Source organism: Vigna angularis, chromosome 2 (assembly GCF_016808095.1).
Source record: "Vigna angularis cultivar LongXiaoDou No.4 chromosome 2, ASM1680809v1, whole genome shotgun sequence".
NCBI lineage: Eukaryota > Viridiplantae > Streptophyta > Magnoliopsida > Fabales > Fabaceae > Vigna > Vigna angularis.
In genome coordinates, this window is record NC_068971.1 from 30,061,422 (window position 1) to 30,082,672 (window position 21,251).

The 21,251-nt window shown below is 32.1% G+C and overlaps 1 protein-coding gene across 1 annotated transcript; it reads right to left on the bottom strand.

The window, feature by feature from the left end:
- Positions 1-11,341: 11,341 nt before the first annotated feature.
- Positions 11,342-14,208, bottom strand: LOC108328505 (squamosa promoter-binding-like protein 8). The gene is made up of 3 exons (XM_017562380.2): positions 13,172-14,208; positions 12,169-12,308; positions 11,342-11,865 (listed from the first exon to the last, which is right to left on the bottom strand). Exons 1-3 carry the CDS (start codon positions 13,873-13,875, stop codon positions 11,717-11,719), a joined length of 993 nt encoding a protein of 330 aa, XP_017417869.1. The 5' UTR covers positions 13,876-14,208; the 3' UTR covers positions 11,342-11,716.
- Positions 14,209-21,251: the final 7,043 nt, after the last annotated feature.

The following is a 21,251-nucleotide window of genomic DNA, read 5'->3' on the forward strand; positions in this document are numbered from 1 at the left end:
TTGCTGCTAGTCTGTTTTTGTACTGCCTATCTTGTTGTAGAAACCTTGATCATTATAGTGCATTGACTTCCTGTGGTTGGAAGGACACTGGATGTAGGCTTGGCCGAACCAGTATAAAAACTCAGTGTTTGATCTTTCTATCCCTACACTCATTTATGCAGTCGACTTCTTATTGTACTCAATCGATTTAATTTCCGCTGCATAAACAAGCCTTGTTGTAAAAACCTTGATCATTATAGTGCATTGGCTTCCTGTGGTTGGAAGGACACTAGATGTAGGCTTGGCCGAACTAGTATAAAAACTCAGTGTTTGATCTTTCTATCCCTACACTCTTTTATTCAGTCGACTTCTTACTGTACTCAATCGATTTAATTTCTGCTGCATAAACAATTCTTTTACCTTACATTTCAAGAAAGTCATAAAGGCATCACTTTTGGTGAAAAAGATTTTGAAAGTTTTAAATTTTATACTTCACCAATCACCCTCCTCTTGGTGTGAGAATTTGAGCCATTCCTTTTTAACATAAAGGATGGAGACTTAGTTGACTACTAATTTTTCCTTTTATTTATGTTATTATTTGATCTTGTAAATGCAATGACTTCATTAACGAATTCGAAATATGAAAAGCTTGGCCTTTATGTACTTCAAACTTCGCATTATTAAGATAGTTATGTACATATGTACTCGAATTTACCTAGTAGTCAAAAAAATTTATCTTGGTGCTCGGATTTACGGAGTAGTCACTATTTCAAACACTAGTGCTCAGATTTTACTGAGTGTAGTCACATTTTTGGACAATAATTATACTTGGATATAACAAAATATAATAGGTAAAAAAATAAGAAATTTTGAATCTAATATTTGATGTGCCTCAATAAAAACTTTTTTGACGAAACTTATATTAGGAAAAAACCAAGCAAAGGAAAAATAGACACTTTATTGCATTAAACACCATAAAACAAAAATAAATGAGCTCAAAAGCTTGGCATTCCATGATTTGAGATATTTCTTATGTCACGGGCCTCATCCCATACATCACAGATAATATGAAGCTAAAAAATGTTCTTCCTTTGAGATATTTCTTATGTCAACTTCTCGTATAATATCTAGCTCAGTGGACTTGTAGTTAGTTTGTGTCGGGTTTGCACATGTTCGTGCTTTGAACTTATCTTGCATTAAGTAATTGTCAGTGAAAGTTACTGAATTTGGCATTACAATATATGATTGCGGATCATATTTAAGGATTCTTCGTATTTCTCTTCTGATAAACAATTTGTTTATGTGGTAGGTTTCATCATGCTTGTTGATTTGAATAGTGAGCACAGGCTTTTGACGCCTAGATAGAGACTTCTTAACTATTGACTGAGGAATTAGGTCCCTCCCTCTTGGTTGAGACACTTGGCCTAAACTTTTTGTACAGTATGAAAATAACAAAATGTTATGCAATGTGATGGAGGATACAAGTAACAACAACGTTTTAGAATTACTTCTAAGTGTTAATTCCACCATCCTCTCCTATCCAAAATTTCCTGATATTATAGAGTTTAAAGCACTTCATCACCACATAAAAGATGTACTCCTAAAGTTGGCTATTAGAGCAATACAAATATCTGATGATTTAAGTCAACTAATGAAATGCAAAGCTAGGGAGGTCGAGTTAGAATTTTTTTCGAACATAATGGTTGAGCAGAATATTAAATTCAGGAAAATTTGAGAGGACATGGATCAAAGATTGCACAATCAGATAACTAATGTGAAAAACATCAACATTCAAAGATCAAATCAACAACCAACTATAGAATCACATCACTTTATATGTCTACTAATGGACATACAAATTTTACTAAAGGTGTTGTTGAATTTGTTAATGATGAAGCAATAGAGTCAACTACTTCAAGTGTAGACTTTTTCTCACATGATGAGATTATGAGGATTATTGATGAATGTCATCATATTAGTGAGCAAATAAGAGTACCCCTAGCTACTCTAAGCTTTCAAAGTTATGCAATGTATTGGTGGACTTCCTTGATTAAAGACCGCTAAATCAAAAAGCTTTCCTCAAATCCAATGTTGGAAAGAACTCAAAATCGCCCGTAGAGGAAGACATATACCATCTTACTATGATGATGGACAAGCTCCAAAGACTCCAACAAAAGAACATGAGTATTGAGGAATATAGGCAGAAAATGAAGTTACTTATGTTAAGGGATGAGATAAGGGAAGAACCAAGGTTAACAAATTGCTAGGTTTCAAAATGGTTTGAACTATGAAATTATGGATAGGGTAGAGCTCGTAATGTATAGGGACCTTAATGACCTAGTTCAAATAAGTATTAAGGTAGAGCAACATTTTAAGAGAAAATCTACTAGGAAGGAGTACCCCACCGTATCTAACCCTAAGGAAGATTCCAAGAGGGAGGGCTACTCCTCCAAAAATAAATATAAAGGGTCACAAGATAAAAATAAAGAAAAGGAAAAGTCTAAAGAAACTAGAACAAAAGATGTCAAGTTCTTCAAGTGTTATGAAAGTAGGCACAATTCTTCTGAATGTCCTTGTAAAAGAACAATGGTTTTGAAAGATGAAAACACTAGAAGCCTGGATGACTCTCTTTCCTCACCTATTGAAAAAGAAGTTTTAGATTCTATAGAGGAAATTCTTCCTTGTGAAGGTGAATTGTAATTTGTGCACAGACTTCTTGGAAAACAACCAATTGAATTAAAAAAATCACAACAAGAGAATCTCTTCCACACAAGATGTAATGTTTTTTATCACATTTGCTCCGTTATTATGGATAATGACTTTAGTTGTAATGGTCGTAGTTTAAGTTTGGTGAAAAAGTTAGGTTTGACTGCTACACCTCATGGAAATTGGGTATATCATACTTGGTAGGCCATGGCAATATGATCATAGATTCATCCATGATGGCTACACCAATAAAATAACTTTCTTTCATAAAGGATGTAAAATAATTTTAGTTCCTCTCACACCTCAACAAGTGAGAGAGGATGAATAAAAATGAAGATAAAAATTGAAAAAGAGAAAAAAAAGAAAAGAAGAAGAGTTAAGTAAACAATCCTCTAAAGAAGATGTTGGAAAAGAAAATAGGGTATGCATGATTTTGAACTCTTCATCATCCTAAGGTAATCATTTTGATTTTTCTTCACAACAAAAACATCACTTTGTTTTATTGCACAACATAGAGCAATGGCCAAAACAAGGTGAAGGAAAAGATGATTTTGGAATGAAGGCCTATAAATTTTCTCATAATGTTTTTTGCAAAAATAAGAGGCATTATTTTTTTGTTCTTTTTTTTCAGATATATTCTCTTATCTATACTACTATTCATTCCCTTTCAGTTTATTATTTTTTGTAGGTACATCTTTGATCCAAGAGGGGAGATTAACAACCAAAGTTGTGTTTCTCTAAATATCTTTCTGATCAGAGGAAATATCATTTTTCAAGAGGGAGGGTATGATAGAAACCCATCTAGGAAGCTTGATAGAGATCCATTCAGGGAGTTACAACTTGAACTAGGCAAGAAGAATGGAAGAAAAAGAAGGACTTCAAGATTCTAATCTTGTGGAGATGATGTTTCAAGTTTGTTTTTCCCTTTTCTTAAGTCTTGTAAACATGAACATATATCTCTTTTTAGACCCTGTATTAGGACCAAGGACCTACCCATCTAAGGAGTTTAGTAAATATAGATACTTTTGAAGATTTCCTTGCACCCATCTCAAAGGTCCAGAAAATACGTGCTTATAATCAAATGGAATCACTTTGAGTCTATTTTTCAACAAAAAAATTAGCTAATTTTGAGTTTTGTGAAAAAAGTTGAGTCAAGCAGTTAGTCAAGGTGAGAGTTGTTAAGATGTTGTTAATTGAGCTAGTTTAGGGCCTTGGAGCATCATTAGCCTCAATATGTAAAATAATTGGAAAATACTATAAAGGAGGTTGAATAGTATTATAATTTTATTTCTTTTGTAAAAGATCGTTTTTGTTAAGAGTTTTATATATTTTTTGATAAATCACATGTACTATAGATTATATAATTTTTTTCAAAATTACATATGACTATTTTGTCGTAGACCCAATCCCTTATTAAATCAGGGAAGAGAGAACGTATGGAGGTTCAAATTTAATAATAATAATAATAAAACAAATAATAATAATAATAATACTAATAATATTAAATAATAATAATAATAAAATTAAGAATAATAATAATAATAATGATAATAACTTAGACATTAACTAGAAGAGGTTAATGGTTTAGCATTCCAATAAATGCTCACAGCTAAACCAAGATTGAAAATCATTGTTTACGTTACATTACATTATATTGCCTATATTCAGACTCTTCGCCCCCATTCTTATTTAATGCGCAGTTCTTACGAGCATTAATATATATATATATATATATATATATATATATATATATATATATATATATATATATATATATATATATAAACTTTAGTAATTTGCAAAAATTATCAACAAAAGAACGAAAAATGTTGGCAGTTTTAAAATTTTAAAATATAAATAGACTTTTTTTTAAATATAATCTTAGATATTTTAAAATAATTAAGTGGATATTTTTATATTGTGGTGGGCATTTGTACTATAAACGAATACTTAATTCTAAAAAGACATAGTTATAACATTAAAAATCGTAGAACTTCCAAAACAAAATGATTTTACTTAGTATAAAAAATTAAAGTTTTCTTTTAAATTAAACCCTATAATAATATCTTTAAATAATTTAGTTTGCATCTCAAAATCTTACACTACTACGAGAAAATCAAAATTTAGTATTGAAAATATCCAACGCCTATAAGAAAAGGCTAACGATAAATAGTTTTTAGCATGTTTGCTTTTATGTGTCACATTATTGGAGTGGACGTGTGAGGATGAATTTGTTATTTGTTCTCACCTTTGTTTCTATGTATGGTTCAAATTTGAGGATGTAAATTTGCGTAAGAGAGGGAGAAATTGATCCACGCATCATGCAAAGATATAAAATGGTGGACTGTTCATCTAATTGGAAAAGGTGAAACTAACCTTACCTTTATTTTGAAACAAGGCTTTTCATTTAAAACGTACTCAAGATTCCTACATGGATACAGTGAGATTTCCTACATGCGCAATTCAGACTTTTCTATTTTTTTCTGAGTCTTTGACCATAGAGGGGGAGAAATGGGTTGGTGGTTCTATTAAAATCCCATGAATGTGAAGGTTTGACATATTTATTTGTCATAGCAAAGTCTCATATATAAGTTAGCTACGTTGAGAGGTGAAGTTTGAAGAAGAGAAGTGTTGGTGTCTAATCTTCATGGTTAGAAACTTAGTGTTGTTATGTTGTTTCAGTGTTGAAGGTCCTACTACTCAACCATGGATAAAATGCATGTGCTGCTAGGAATTTTGGGTTTCACGTTTGGGAGTGAATGCATAGGGGTTGGAATCAATTATGGGAGAGGGAACTGATTCTTCGCTATGTAAAAGGGAGAGAGAATGGATTTTGTGTGTAGTGGTGTTAGCATGGAATCAATTCTAGGTGTGTAATGTAGAGGTTGGAATCGATTTTTGAAGTGTTAAAAAGGTGGGGGAATCAATTATAGGAGTGGTGTAATCTATTCCCTTGGTGTTGGAATCGATTATGGGCTTGAAAGAATCAATACTTGAGGCATTGGAAGTTGTTTATGAGATGCTAGAATTGATTCTTTGCACCATTGAATTGATGATGTGATTTTTGTGTTACAAGGAGGGTAGAATTGATTTCCTTCATATTTGTTGATAATGAAATTGATTCCTCTATAATGAAATGTATCATCAAATTGGTTGTTTCCTTCATGGGTCCATCAAAATGTTTGTGGTATGATGTTTTTAATGTGTGATTCATTTCTTATGTGCATTTTTGTAGGTTTGTTGTTGGTGTTGCTTCAATGTCGTGGTTCTTGCTTGTGGTTAGTGTTCGTGAGTGGTTGATGCTCTTCGTTCACAACAACGTCGCATCTGGCGTGATGGTTCTTAAATTAGGGGCATTCGTGTGTTGTGTGATTTTGTTGGAGAAGGAAACAGTTTGCACTTGTTGTTCTTCTTCAAAGAAGGGGTTGCATGCTTGTGGTTCACCTTCTACCATCTACATCTTGAAAAGGTTAGTCAATTTAGATCGTTTTAATTTAACATGGTTCGTGAATGGAAGCAACATATGTGTGTATGGACTATAGTTATGTTTATTTTAGAAAAATAATTTGGTATTAATATATTGTATGGTTGGTATCTTTGACCTTGCTAAGTAGAACATGTTTCTTTGGTTTTTGTTAGATATATTAGATTATTAGATATTTTAGATAAATATCTTTTCTTTATATTTTATCTTTAGTTAGTTTCTTATTATTTTTTATTTGTATTTTGAGTTTACCGCATATTTCTTCTATTATAAATATAGTATCGTATGTGTATATTCAATACAAGAGATATTAATCTTATACATAGTTTTTATTATATTGAACATAGTATCTAGAGCCTAAGTTTTTTTAGAAAAACTTTCGTCGTCCCTGATAGGTTACCACACGGTTTTCCTCATCTCGGCCACGCAATCACATCACCGTTGAAATTGCTGCCACTAGAGTCTAAAAGCATTATCATGTGTCGATCACAGTTTGTTGTAGTCGTCCTTTCCAACAACACGTGCATCATTGTCTCCAACACTGACCATCTTCTTTGGAGTCACCACGACCTTCTGTGTCTAGATCTAGCATTATTGTGTTGATTGAGCCTTTTATGGTGTTTAGGTTTTTTCTCGCTCCTACTTGTTTAGCCTAAATGAAAGAGTATAATGCCCACTTCTTTATATGACATGTATTGTCACATAAAATCATGGTCTTGTGGTTCTTTGACAAATCGGGTTTGGACTTCATATAACCCCTACTACACTAGTACAATAAGAAGAAAAGACACCGGTTATTTTTTATTATTGGCATCGGTTTTGCAACCGAGGCATATGTGGGCGAGATAAAAAGGACAAACTTTATGCCTCGGTCATGGACTGAGATAAAACTAGATAGGAATATGCCTCGGTTCTTAGATAACCGAGGCAGTATCCTTTTTTTTTTCAGGCAACCAGAAATTGTTTCAGTACGTAACCAGAACGCAACCAAAAATTGTTTCAGTACGCAACCAGAAACGGATTGGTGCAAGTCATTGTTTTTCATGCAACCGGAAAATCTCAATCCCAATCCGAGATCAAAACAGAGGGAAGATGAAAACAGCGGTGAAACAGAGGGGAAAATCCCAATCCGAGATCAAAACAGCGGCGACATTCCATTAAGGGGTGAGAGGGTAGCGGCGACTCGCGGTGGATCTGGAGCGGTGGATGAAGATGAAGATACAGAGGAAAAGAATGGCAGAGGCAGCAACGACGAAGGGCTCGCCGATCTGGAGCGCCTTGGCCATCTGGAGCGGCTTGGCGATGGCGATCTGGAGCGGTGGATCTAGAGCGGCGGAGGCAGCAACGACGAAGGGCTTGCCGATCTGGAGCGCCTTGGCCATCTAGAGCGGTGGATCAAGAGCGGCAGACGCAGCAACGACAGAGGGCTCGCCGATCTGGAGCGGCTTGGCGATGACGATCTGGAGCGGTGGATCTAGAGCGGCGGAGGCTACAGCAACGAGAGAGGGGAAGAATGGGAGAGAATAGAGAGGAAGAATGGGAGAGCACGGATAGAAAAGAAGTGAGAGCACGAGGGAAGAAGAAGATGTTGGGCTGTGAAAATGAAAAAGATCAAAGAAATGGTGGGCAGTGGCAGGAGTTGTATGCCTCGGTTTCGCCTATAACCGAGTTAGTAGTGCCCTTTAGGCATCGGTTGCTGGGCAACCGAGTTAGTAGCTCTTATCAGACCCATCAGTTGTCAGGTGGAGCAGGTTTGGGTAGAGTTTTATGCCTCGATTTTACGTAGAATTGAGTTAGTAGCATGCTTTAGGCACCGGTCATGGGACAACCGAAGCATATACTTAAGCTATTATTACGAATCTGCCACCGCGCTTTTATATGCTTCGGGTTCGCTTAAACCGAAGCGTATATTACGCTTTCTAATCCCTTTTTTCTATTAGTGCTATTTCAAGGTTTACATTTTTTAGTGAAGATTCATAGTCTCACTTACTATGTTGAACTCATTAAAGTATTATACACAAACCTCAAAGTTAGTGTTAATGGTTATATCTCTAGTGAAGTGAAATCGAAAAATATTAGAATCAAACTTACATATTGGATCACTTTCTGTAATCTACCGTATGAAGCTCGAAAGTTATCATTTCAACCCATACCTAAAGACATACAGTACGACAAGCTTAAAGCTTTAAATTCCATGGCCAGACCTCACTTGCATGGAGTTTAAATATCAATGATAAACTCTTGCATTATATGCTTGTTCATATATTGTCACTTCAGGGTACAAATCTTGCTAAACTAACTCATGAGAACATATTCTTCTTGTGGTGTTTGAAAAATAACATTGCCATTAACTAGTCACATCACATTATGCATCACATGGTAAAATACAGGAACAACATGTATCTTCATTACGCAATATTGATTTCAAGAATACTTGTTCTCTTTGAAGTTGATTTAAGTTATGGATTGAGATGGAATCACTACTTTGGTACAAAAACATTGTCCCAATTGGACATTGTTAATAGGGCTGGGCATGATTAACTAAATTATACTAAACTATGGATTATCTATACTATTTTGTACTATAAAAACTAAACTACTTTTTATAAAAACTGAATTATACTTATTTGTAATTCAGTTCAAAAAATCTAAACTTCTTTTATTAACAATTTAGTTAACTACTTCAAACTATGTACTTTATTTTACTTTTGCTTGTTTAATTGTTTTGCTCTTCTTCTATTTCCAACAACACAAACATAAGAAATAAAGGCACGGGTATATATATATATATATATATATATATATATATATATATATATATATATATATATATATATATATATATATATATATATATAATTTAGATTTTATTAATTTTGTTTTCTGTGACGACATGAGACAATTTTTTTTACGTCACTTTTATATATATATATATATATATAGATAAATAAATAAATAAATGTTCTTTTTCAAGTCTCTTAAAAAGTTAACTATTATTATAATAATTATTAAAATAAAATGATATTATTAAATTTATAATAAAATAATTATCTATTTTAAAAAAAACTAAATTTTATTATATTGTAATTATATTTCAAAAACTGGTAATTATTTTTATAACTTAATAAAATTAACTATAATTGTAAAAATAAAAAGATAAAAGTACTTATATAAATAATTATAAAATATAATATTATATATATATATATATATATGAGAATTCAGAAAAAGGTGAGAAGAGAAGAAAGACGAGAGTTTTTATATTAAACTAGATAATTGTCAAAATAAAAATATTTCGAATAACGCAAAACAGAGATAAACAGAAATATTTTTTAGAGATTAAGTTTTTAATCTATATAAAATAATATATAAACAAATTTATATTATTAAATTAAACTATATTTAATATGAGAATCAAATTTTAGACATTTTATATTTTTAAATTAATAATAAATAGTAATGATAAATAATTATAGTTATTAATTTAATTTTAATAATATGATAAAATAGTACCAATAATATTTCATTAATTTTTTTAAATTTTTTATTATAATTATTTACTAATTCTAATTATATAGATTTATAATTTAATTTTTTTAAATGCTGTGATGTTATTGAATATTAATTTATTTGTTTGTAATTATTAAAAAAAATCAAATTGAACTAATTTTTTTAACTCTATCAATGATTAGCCATTGACAGTTGTACTAGTGCAAAACTACATTTATTTATTAGAAAAAGGTGCATTGTAGTTAACTGAATTGTTTTGTAGTTAACTGAACTAAAAAGTAGTTTAGTTCAGTTTTTTTGAACTATTTTCTAGTGCGGTTCAGTTCTTTTAAACTATTTTATAGTTAATTATAATAGATTTATAGTGCAGTGCAAATAGTGCAGTTTGCCCACCCCTAATTGTTAATGTCGATTACATTTGACAACATGGAAGCGTAGAAGATGTTTATGCTAATGAAGACGCTCTAAATGTTGTAGAAGATGTAGGTAACATTTGACCACAACCCCAAATTCAACAACAAACAATACAATTAGATGGAGTCCCAAATGAAGATGACAAGTTTACACAAATTATGGATAGAATTAATAACATCTAAGATCGTCTTTCCAATTTGACATTAATTATGAGGCAAGAATTGAACAACACCTATTCAATATTGCAAACTTTGGAAGATTAAATTGATGCACTATATTAAATAACTCTCCAGAATTGTTAAGTTTAATTTATTTAGTTTATATTAATAAATTGTACTTTGTGTTCAAAACTTATTTTAATTTACCGTGAACAATTTTTATTTACTATGTGAAATTTAATATATTTTTGGTTAGCAATAATTTAAATAATAATATATAATTTATTATTTAAGAAATGTTTTTGAAATTTATTCTTACAAATCCCTTTAATAAATTTTAATTTAATTTTTGTAATTTTAATTTTTTTTATCAATAACAAATTCAATTTTCTTTCAATATAATTTCCACTACTTAAATTTAAATTTATATCAAATTTTTACACAAGGATAAATTGATAATAATTTATTTTTATGAATTATTTTAATATATTACGCCTATTAAATCATTCACAAAACCCTCGTAAACTTTCGACTCAAATATCTTATCTATAGGTTCAAATCGTTTTATTTCAAACAACACTATAATCTCCTTCCATCATTTTCATGATCTCAAATCACTTTAGTCCCTTACCCTCAAGTCCACTCCTAATCCAAACACTAGTCTTGATTATAGTCTAATTTTGAATATAAAGTTATTTAAATATAACAACAATTGAATAATATTTTAATATTCCTAAAAAATATACAAGTGTTTACGTCACAATGTTCAGAAAAAAAAATTAAAAAAGAATTGAAATTGACATCTCTAAATAGTAAAAGTAATTTATACACAAGCTAAAAATACATATTTAAAAAATAATATAAAATAGTTTTTGCAAATTAATGCATGTCTAATATAATATTTATTGTCTGAAATTCACATGTGAAAATATAGTTGCAGCTTAAATATGAATTAAGAGATCTATATTTTATTTAATCTTCCATCAAACTAAAGATGTCCTTAGCTTATATATAAACTAAATTTAAATTGTGAAAAAGTAAAATTTTTGATTTTGTTCTAGAAATTGGTGTGGGTAGATTTTCCAACATCTGTATAATGGAATGGGTGAGTAATGCATATAATTGCTGCATATTTCAGAGAAATTCCAGGGCAGACAAAGTCAATGCCACAAAATGAAGGTGCCCTAGGGCAGTAGTCTGAACACTTCTGCTCAGCTGCCCCCGACTTTCTCTGATACCCAAACGCCACTATTTACGGGAAAATCCAAATAGTAGTGTTCAATTTTAGTTCTTACTTTTTCCCTTCTGCCATTTACCTTACCAAAATTCACAACAGTGAAAGCTCAAATCAGAGATGTCCAAAATCAATTTCACAGATCAGACTCTCCAGATTAAAGTTTTACAAGAGGAAGTTCAGTACATTATTGTTGATTCCGCTCCTTTATAATTAATGGCATGGGTACTATTAGCCATGCAAATTGGCCCCACTTGAGAAAAACAATGACCCAGATGATGATGTTGACGAAGTGCCTCTATTTTGCTGAAAATAATCTGGGGGTGACACTGCCACCTTCATTGATGACGAAGATTGAGCTCCAGATTCAGAAGAGGACCCTGCCAGATTCATGTAGTTAATCACTACCACATCACAATTATGGCCTAATCGATTTATTCAACTCTTGGTTTAAAAGGGTACATCAGTTTATGTACTAAAACGTGTGATTATTGCAGACAGAAAAAGAGAATTTCCATTATTCTAGAAAAGCACAAGTACAAAGTAGTGCGAATCCTGGAACAGTGTTCATTATATACAATTAAAAGTGTGTTTGAAATGATTAAGGAGAATTTAAGATATTGTGTACTTGTTGTTTATGAAGGGTAAGAGAAAGAGAATGAAGAAAAGAGAAGAAGCCGTACATGTAACATTGTCCAAAGAAGGCTGAGATTTGTGAATGTCTTGAGTTGCCTGCTGAGTTTTTCTTCTGCGACGATTGTGATCTGCCAGTCTCTTCCTGCAGCTCCGTTTCCCATTGTCAAATTCTGAAAGAAGATGGAATCTGCAAAACCAAACTAAAATCAATTAACACATGTCAAACTAAAAAAGGTACCTTTCACTTAAAATCAACAATGAAGCTGCAATTGTTGTAAAGTAACCCATAGAAAATCGAGAATCTCATTTATTGAAGTTGCAATTCAATGCTTCTGCTAAAAAAACGTAAAAACAGGATAGTACTGGTAGTACGTCGGCGATGTTAGAAAATTTTAGGGACGCGAATGCCCTCGTTACGGAATCACGGGACAAAAAACAATGTTCCAAATGACATTCTCGTATTTCTGATCTCATCCTTCCGACTGCATTCTAGGAAACCACCGACGTGATGCCTTCATGTAATTTCACAACTTGTCTTTAAGATGAAATAAGAATAAGTTAACTCTGAAATAGATGGTATAAATAGTTGTTTTCATGCGAAAAATTAATGAAAAATAAAATATAATGAATTTTTTATACCGAAAATAATTAATTTTGGAGTGACAAAAGATACTTCCTTTCAACGTTGAAGAAAAAAGAGAGGATATTTTCCTTCTAACGGTTTGGAATTGAAATTAACTCAACCTATTAAAAATTTGATTGGGTAGAAAAACATGGGGTGTAAGGTGTGAGTTTCCTTTTTTTTTTTCATATATTATAATTATGAAAGATAATTAATTATGATATGAAAGAGCACAGTTAAGGGTTTGGGTAATTGCACTACTATAACAAGCAATGCAAAAAGAACAAAAATGGAAGAGAAAGAGGGAAATTTCCTGAACCGGACGGAAATACCCAAAGGATCACCCCGAAGCCAATGATTGGTTCAAACTACAACGGCCAGTTGCAAATTCGTAATTGTGTAAAACCCCCTCCCCTAAAGACCACAACCTGCTGCACTGCTGGCAGAATCGCTGAGTCAACCCGGCGGCAATGACGGTGGCGGCCTTGGAGTGGAACTCACACACCTTGTGGCGGCGGTGGTAGTGCTTGGCTTCGGAGAGGTCCGTGTTACAACCTTCTGCTTGACAGCGTGGCAAATTTGACGCCACGGTGGAAACCGATTCCACCGTCTTGCAACGGTAGAATCTGTCCAGGATGTCTTCGTTGGAAGCGGCAAAATAAGTGCGACCACCGAGGTTGAGTCCAAGCCCGGGTCCAGGCCCGAGACCATGACCAGAGCACTCAAAGTTAATGGGCGAAGTCACATCCTCAGACTTGGACATGAGCAGAAACCCAAGCCCGGAGCCAGGCCCAAGTCCACAGTGGGAGGGAGCCAGAGGTGGGATTGGGTTAAGTGAGAGCACCGAAGGTGGTGGCGAGAAGGAAGCGGAGGACGCGCTTTGGAAGGCGCGTGGGTCGAAGAAGTGCTGCTGGGGGTTGTGATGGTGGTGCTGCTGTTGTGGTGGTGGGTTGAAGGGGTGGTGAACCGAGAAAGCAGTGGTGGGTGTTGGTGTTGAGCCATGTAGAATGGGGTCAGTTAACATGGCAAAGTTGTGGTCGAAAATTTGCCGGCGCGTTTGGTCGGGTTCGCCGGCGGTGAGTTCATTTCCGGCGAGGAGTATCATTGATGAGTTCCATTCGTAATCCAACATGTTTATATATGGCTTAGAGAGCGTGAGGCAAATTGTTAGTTTTACTCTGATATGGAATTGAAGGTTTTTGTAAGTGGAGTATTGCAGTGTAAAAGTGGTAGAGAAAAGTGAGATTGGGTTTCGATTTTGAAATACGCAATAGCCTAATTTGCAGGGTTTGGCTAAGTACTAATAACCACACACCCACGACTCTCAGGGTCTCACTGTCTCTGCACTTTTTCCCTGATTTAACACTCTGATGGCGTATATTTCAGCTCTTCCCTCTCACTATCTCTCTATGTATGTATATATATATATATATAAAAATATGTCTGTATTTTTTTTTCCTGTTAAATAGGAGGGTGTTATAAAAATATCACAGTTTCACCATGTAAAAGCTGTACACTTTCGTCCCTTTGTTATGTTAACGTTAATCATTCTCATTTTTTCCTCTCTCTTAAGTGATGTTAGTGCTTCACGAGGAGATGGTATAAAATAAAAATTCAGTACTTCAAATATTCTACTTTTATTTTTCTTCTTTTACTCCGTTATTCTTTCCTGGTTTTTCTTATCTTAAACTCTATATTCATTTTCGACATTCTAGTTCAGATACATACTGTGTTTTCTTATTTTTGTTTCGTATCAGAGTTATTTACAGGCAATATTACCTTCTTCAGTTCTTATATTAAAATTAAAGTATGTATCTTTAACTTTTTGTGTCATTATACTTTATTTTCTTATATAATTATTATTTGTTTCTAATTATTCTTATTAAAATTTGTTATATTAATTAACAAGATTATTTTAGTTACATATTTTGTATAACAAAAGACTTACTGATAGATCAAAATTTTATTTATTCCTACACTCTTGAAATTTTGAGATAAAATTTGCTTAAAGATAGATGAAAGTTCAAGTTCAATGTATCACTACAAAGCATCTCAACTCTAGAGTGATAATAACGGTTTACCTTTTACTACAAATTCTTTCAAACTTACAAATAATATAAAATAAACTCTCCATTATAAATGCTTAAGACTGTTTACTGGGATTATATTAGTAATGTTTTTTAAAATATGATATTTTTATAATTCCTATCATATTATTCTAATGAATTAGTCATATTTTAAGTTAACCAAACCTTCAACCCACAAAAAGGTAAGTATTATTTATTATCTTAACATATTTTATTTAATATCTAAAATGTCATAAAATGTAATTTAAACTCTAAAAAATATATGTAAATAGCATTAATATTAATTATTGGGTTGTTTGACTTGATCTGAAACAAAATAACAATCACTGGTTGTACCCAATAATGAGAGAGTTTCTCTAATAGTGAGAGAAAAATACAAATGTTGTAGCTGCCATGCCTGCTGCTTCAACAGCTATCTGTTATAGGTCCAACCACTCTGCTTCAGAGCCAGAATGATAGAGCCAAAGAAGCAAGACCAGTGGTCAGCAGCAGCAGCAAGCAAGTAGTAATGTCTGAATAAAAACTATAATTAATTAATTAATTAATTAATTAATATCATGAAAGAAAATCACTACCCTACAATATTTACTTCACAGGTGTAAAGAGCTACTTTAGCTTCATCTCTGAAGAGGTCACATTAAATATTTGGACCCACAAACTGTTTTGGGTTTGGTCTACTTTGATTACTGGTCCAGCAGAAGATCGCCATGATTTAATTCACATTAGGTTACGTGGATTTTGTTTTTCTGCTTCTTCCTTTCCTTTTAAATATTAATACCAATTTTTCATCATCAATAAAATATAATATAGTTAAGTTTTTAGATTCTTCAATATGTTCATGTTTTTCTTACTATAATTTATTTGATATTCCCAAATTCTGAGTTCTTGTACCTATGAATTTGGATATTCAATTCAAGCAGTTGGAACTTGTGCTTCCTTTTTCAATATTCGCTTTCTTGCTTCCGAAAATGTCATCTATATTTGGTTTTAAATGGTAGAAACATGAAGCCGACTATTTAGTGCAAGCGCAGTAGGTTGTGTTTCATTATTTTAGTATAAATTAATGTTTTGTCTATCTTTTAGGATACATAAATTTCGACTCAATTTGTTGTTCTTGTTAGATAGTAATTAACTTCATAGCAATTAAAACAGGAAACTTTTACAAAATCTTCATGTTGATTTCTAAAACTATGTTTGTAATTTATGAATAAAGTGTACAATCAGAACAAATTGATACCCAAGTTTCTTTCAGATTAATTAGGATCCAGCATTGCAAGGATCTTGTTTTAAAATATGCAAAATATTTTAAAATATCATTAAAAATTGAAAAAGTATAAAAATGGGCAACAATAGGTCATCAAGTACAAATATCTTTATAAACAATTATTATCATCTTTAAAAATATATAAGATGAATACACATACATATTCTTGTTACTGAGAAAACAATTCGGCCATGTACTCTACAAATATTTTATGTAACGTTAGAAGTATAATTCTGAGTTTTTAACAAACTGAGAGTCACACTCAATTCAAATATTAGGTCAACCCTTAGTATAACAACTTTGATAGTTAAACTCATACCCTCAACATATATTTCATTCTTTCTTTATAATATGATATGATGAGAATGAAAGCATGATGGCCACGAAAAATACACCCACAATTAGATTTCCCAATAGAACTCTTAGTTAAGCCATAAGTTGGATGAATAAAAAGAATGAACATAAAGAAGCAAACTTCGTAGCATGTACATCAGTTTCATAACTTTTAATAACATTAAGTTCTTACACACTGGATTTTAAAATATTACTAAAAAAAACAAATTTAAGGTATGTTATCTTTTACCTTTAATAACGTTTCTCAAAACATCAACTACGTCGAAAGATAAAAAAAGACGTTAATTAACATCAAAAACCAAACAATTTTGATGTTCTATAGTCTTAAGTGACACATTTTTCTGCTTAGCAGAGGTTTATGAGATAGTCTCTAAAAATTACATTGTAAGGCTTTTGATAACTGAAAATGCACTTTTAACGTCAACTGACGCCGAAAATGTTCCGAGGTCAATTGATGTCGAAAAATGCACTTTCTGAGGTCTCTTATGTGTTTTTTTATATATATAAGATTTGTTTCTACAATTTTACTAAACCTGAAAAACAAAAAACTAGTTTTGGCATTTCAAATATCAAGAACTCATATGAACAAACTCTGCACTAATCACAATTCAAACTAAAATTAAAGTTATCACAATTCAAACTAAAAACTATAGCTATCAAAACACAAAGTATTGAAACTGAACTATTGTATGCCTAACTCCATCTCTCCAAAAGATATGTACTCTATTCTTGTCGTATCTTCATTATTGTAACCTCTGTTATTGGGGATGAATTGTTAAACCGTTACAAAAATAGGACAACTTTATTATATTTGCATTCTAACGTTTCAAACTTGAATGTGATTTGTAAGATATTAAAGATATATTATTACCTCAATCCAATCATTTCTAATTCATGCTCAGATGATGGTCTTGATCCAAGACATGATGTAGTACATGCATGCCTAGGAATATGACTACTTGTTACACTCAACATGACAAAGAAAATAGTCAAATATGATGGTCTAAATTTCACATACGAAAATCAATAAGTTAAAGATCAATGAAACCCAACCTTTGGATAGATTATTTGAATTTGTTGTGCTCTAGGCCTACTCACAACTCTTTTTAATTTTGAAACATTTGAAACATAGGTTAATATATTAATATCATTGTAAGATCCAAAAAAAATGTGGTAAATAGGGAAGAAAAGGGGTTATGAGACTTGAGTATTATTGTTTGAAAATTTATGTTTAGTGTTTAGGTGTTTCTTTTTAGAATTATAATTGCTAAGTAATTATTTAATTATATTGATGATTAAGTGGAACATATGATTGATATATTGTTATTTTGATTATTTATGGGTGTGTGTGTGTGATATTACCAATGTGGTGTGTTGGCTTGTTGATAGAAGGGTAGTTTAGGATTCAATGGGTGTGGGTTCAATTCTAGAGAGAAAGAGAGTTAAGGTAACTTTTGTTTATTTAAATTTTAGGCCCAAGGGTAAAATGATGCCTTTATTAAGTTGTGCAGAAATTAAGTTAAGGGAGTGTAGAAAGAAAAAGAATTAAAAAATTAAATATGAAATAAAATTGAAACATTACATGAATAATGGTGATATTTAGTGGTTGTTGATATTTTAAAAAGTAGTTAAGAGAGAATAAGAGAGGAAATCTTAGTGGTTTTAGAGATAAAGTGAGAGATTTTATTAAATCCAAAAAGATAGAGAAAGATTAAAAGAAGATAAAAAGGATCAGGGAAACTAGGGTTTACACATTGTTCTCTATATCTAAAAACGAAATTGAGAGAGGTAAGAGAGAGAAAAGGTGTTTTCTAGTAGAAAAGGTGTTTTCTAGTAGAAAAGAGGAAGAGCTACAGAAGACCTTAGCGCAAAGGAGGATTTGTGATGTTTTGAAGTTAGATAAAACTCTAGTATTGGCCAAGGTATGTGGAAGCTTATCATTGTTTATTGTATGCTATGTATTATGGATTCACTTGCATGAAAATCTTTGTTTAGTATATGTTTATATGATTATGATAATGATTAGATGTTGCTATTGTTGGGCAAGGGTTGTGTGTGCGTAGGAATAGGTTTTTGATAATATTTGTGATGGGTTTTCCCTATGAATATATTATGTATGTTTTGTTGGGTTATCCCAATAAAGGGTTTAATGCAAAGGGAGAACAAAGTTATTATGCTTGGGGGTTTTTATGCAAATATATATTGTAAGGGTGTGGTAATAATCATATGCAGTAAAATTAGGTTAGATTGGGGTATATCATGTCAATGATTGGATTTGGATTATTCAAGGGATGTAATGTATGTATTAGGGTTTGTTGATAAGGGTATGTAAGGCTTGAATAGATGCATGATGTTTTGGTTATGTTTTCTCGTGACCTAGGGTTGTAGTATGTATGATTTGAATGCTTGAAATATGTTCAGGATGTGTTTCGATTCGGCAATAATGGATTATCATTAGTTATAATAGATTATTTGCGCGTTGATTGAGAGTATGGTTTCGGGAGTAATCGATTATTTGGGATGATAATCGATTATCCTTTAATATATGACATTTCTAGGAATTTTCACTGAGATAATCGATTATGATATATAATCGATTATCACAATATGTTTTTGTGTAAATATGAACATTTTCGAAAATAATCGATTACCACATATGATAATCGATTATCCTAGTGCATTTTTGTTAGAAATGGTGAATTTGAGGAAGAGTGAATGTGGACCAAGCTTGAGGAGCTGTGGAATGTGATGATAATCAGGGAATGAGATTAGATGATATGTTTAGGGTCAGGTTTGACTTGTGGTTATGATTGAAGCATGAGTGAATGTTCAGATGTACCTCAGTATGTGATTGATGAGCATTAAGTCTACTTGTTGTACCTAATAAATCCTAGTGTTATTTGCGGATAGGTGCTTCCTTTTGCCTTGTGTTCATAGGAAGGGTTATTCGGGTATTGAACCTTCCTTGTGTGGAGGTAAATGTGTCTTCATTGTCCTTGTGTGGTAGGATTACATGTTCCTTAGCTGGATTGCGGGACTACTCGAGCGTATTTGTATGGGGAATCTACAGATTGGGTTGTAGGAGTAGCTACAGTCGGTGAGGTAGGGTACATGAGTGTGACTAATTCTTTCCATTATGGTGTTATGATACGATGATGCTCATGGTGTTGTTCATGATTGGGATAGTCGTGATGGTAGTGTATCTATGATAATGATCATGGTAGTTAAGATGCTCTAGGTGATGCTTGTTAAAGATAAAATTGTCTATGCGCCTAAACACTCTCATGTTTTGAAGTTTAATCAAATAACATTAAAATAAGATAATAATCAGAAAATAACTTAGGGTGAAAATACAAGACTTAGTTAGAGCCTAAATCCCAAGCACACAAAACCTAAAACCAGAATCCCCAACATAGAAAAGGTTAGGAAAACACTTAAGTTCTTAGGAAATAGAAAAACATCTAGGTTAAAACAACCTGACGCATGGCTAAACGGTGTTGTGTCTGAAACGTCTAAGAGAATTAAAAGTTAAATGTTTGATGCTTATCATACTTGAAAAAGGTATTCAGTATAGCTATCGAAAACAAAACAGGTCGAGACGATGTTTGTGACAAAACATCTTAAAAGACATAAAAGTCAAAACATTAAAGAAAGCTTAAACAAGTTAAATGCTATCTATCTAAAAAGAGACAAAATCAAAAGGAGCGTTTACTTAACTAAACGATACCATGAGCTTAACCAGTACCTTGTCTAATGATGAAGTAGTTATATTATGCTTGGTATCTTTAAAGAAAAGAGATTAATTGCAAAATGCTACCTAACGGTAGAAAATCAAAAAACACTTTGTTATTCTGAGCAAGCATTAAATGACATTAAATATTCAATTCTCAAAAACAACAAAAGTTTAAGAAAAGAAAGGCCTTATATCTTAAGCCAAGAAGGGGGTGAATTGGATTAATCCTTTTTAATGACCTTATCAAAAAATTTATGCGTTATTTGCTTTCTTGAAATCAATAAACAAAAAGTAATGAATCAACAAGTAGAGAAAGATCAACACAAACAATTTATACGGGTTCAGCTATCACAAGCCTACATTCAGTCCTCCTTCAACAACCTTAGTTGAAGGAAATCTACTATAATTGATTGAGTATATAGAAATACAGAGACAACCCTCTCAATGACTCCTCTCACCACTCAAAATCAATATAGCAACCCAAGAGATGAACAACCTCAATCTCTTACAATACAAGAGCAATCACAACCCTTAACCCCTGAAAAACCCGCACAAGTACACAATACACAAATTGTTTATGAAGAACTTGATCTCTAAGACACACTCCTCTAGTGCAGATTGAATCAGAACCACTTTAGCATAAAGTCTTGAAGGAATCTTGATGAATAATCAACCAATGTAGTGTAGATTCTCCAAGAATATCTCTTGAAAGCACCTATAATCAAAACTCAATGAGAATGTTAGTATTTGAAAATTGTCACGTTATTGAAACAGGTTTCAAGTCACATATAAATAGGATTTCAAATCTTGTCGCATTATAATTGATTAGGATATTTATGTAATCTGTTATGCTTTTGTTTCTGTTTTAACATATTATTCTATGCATGTAATCGATTATCTAAACACTTAAGCTTGTTCTTGATTCAATTGACAGTTATAACATATCAGACTATAAATGCACAGGATTAGACTATGTTATCTTGTTTTAATCGATTATGAAACTTACATAATCGATTATTCCAACACTTAAGCATATTATCTATCCAATTACCCTCCTTAACACGTTATCA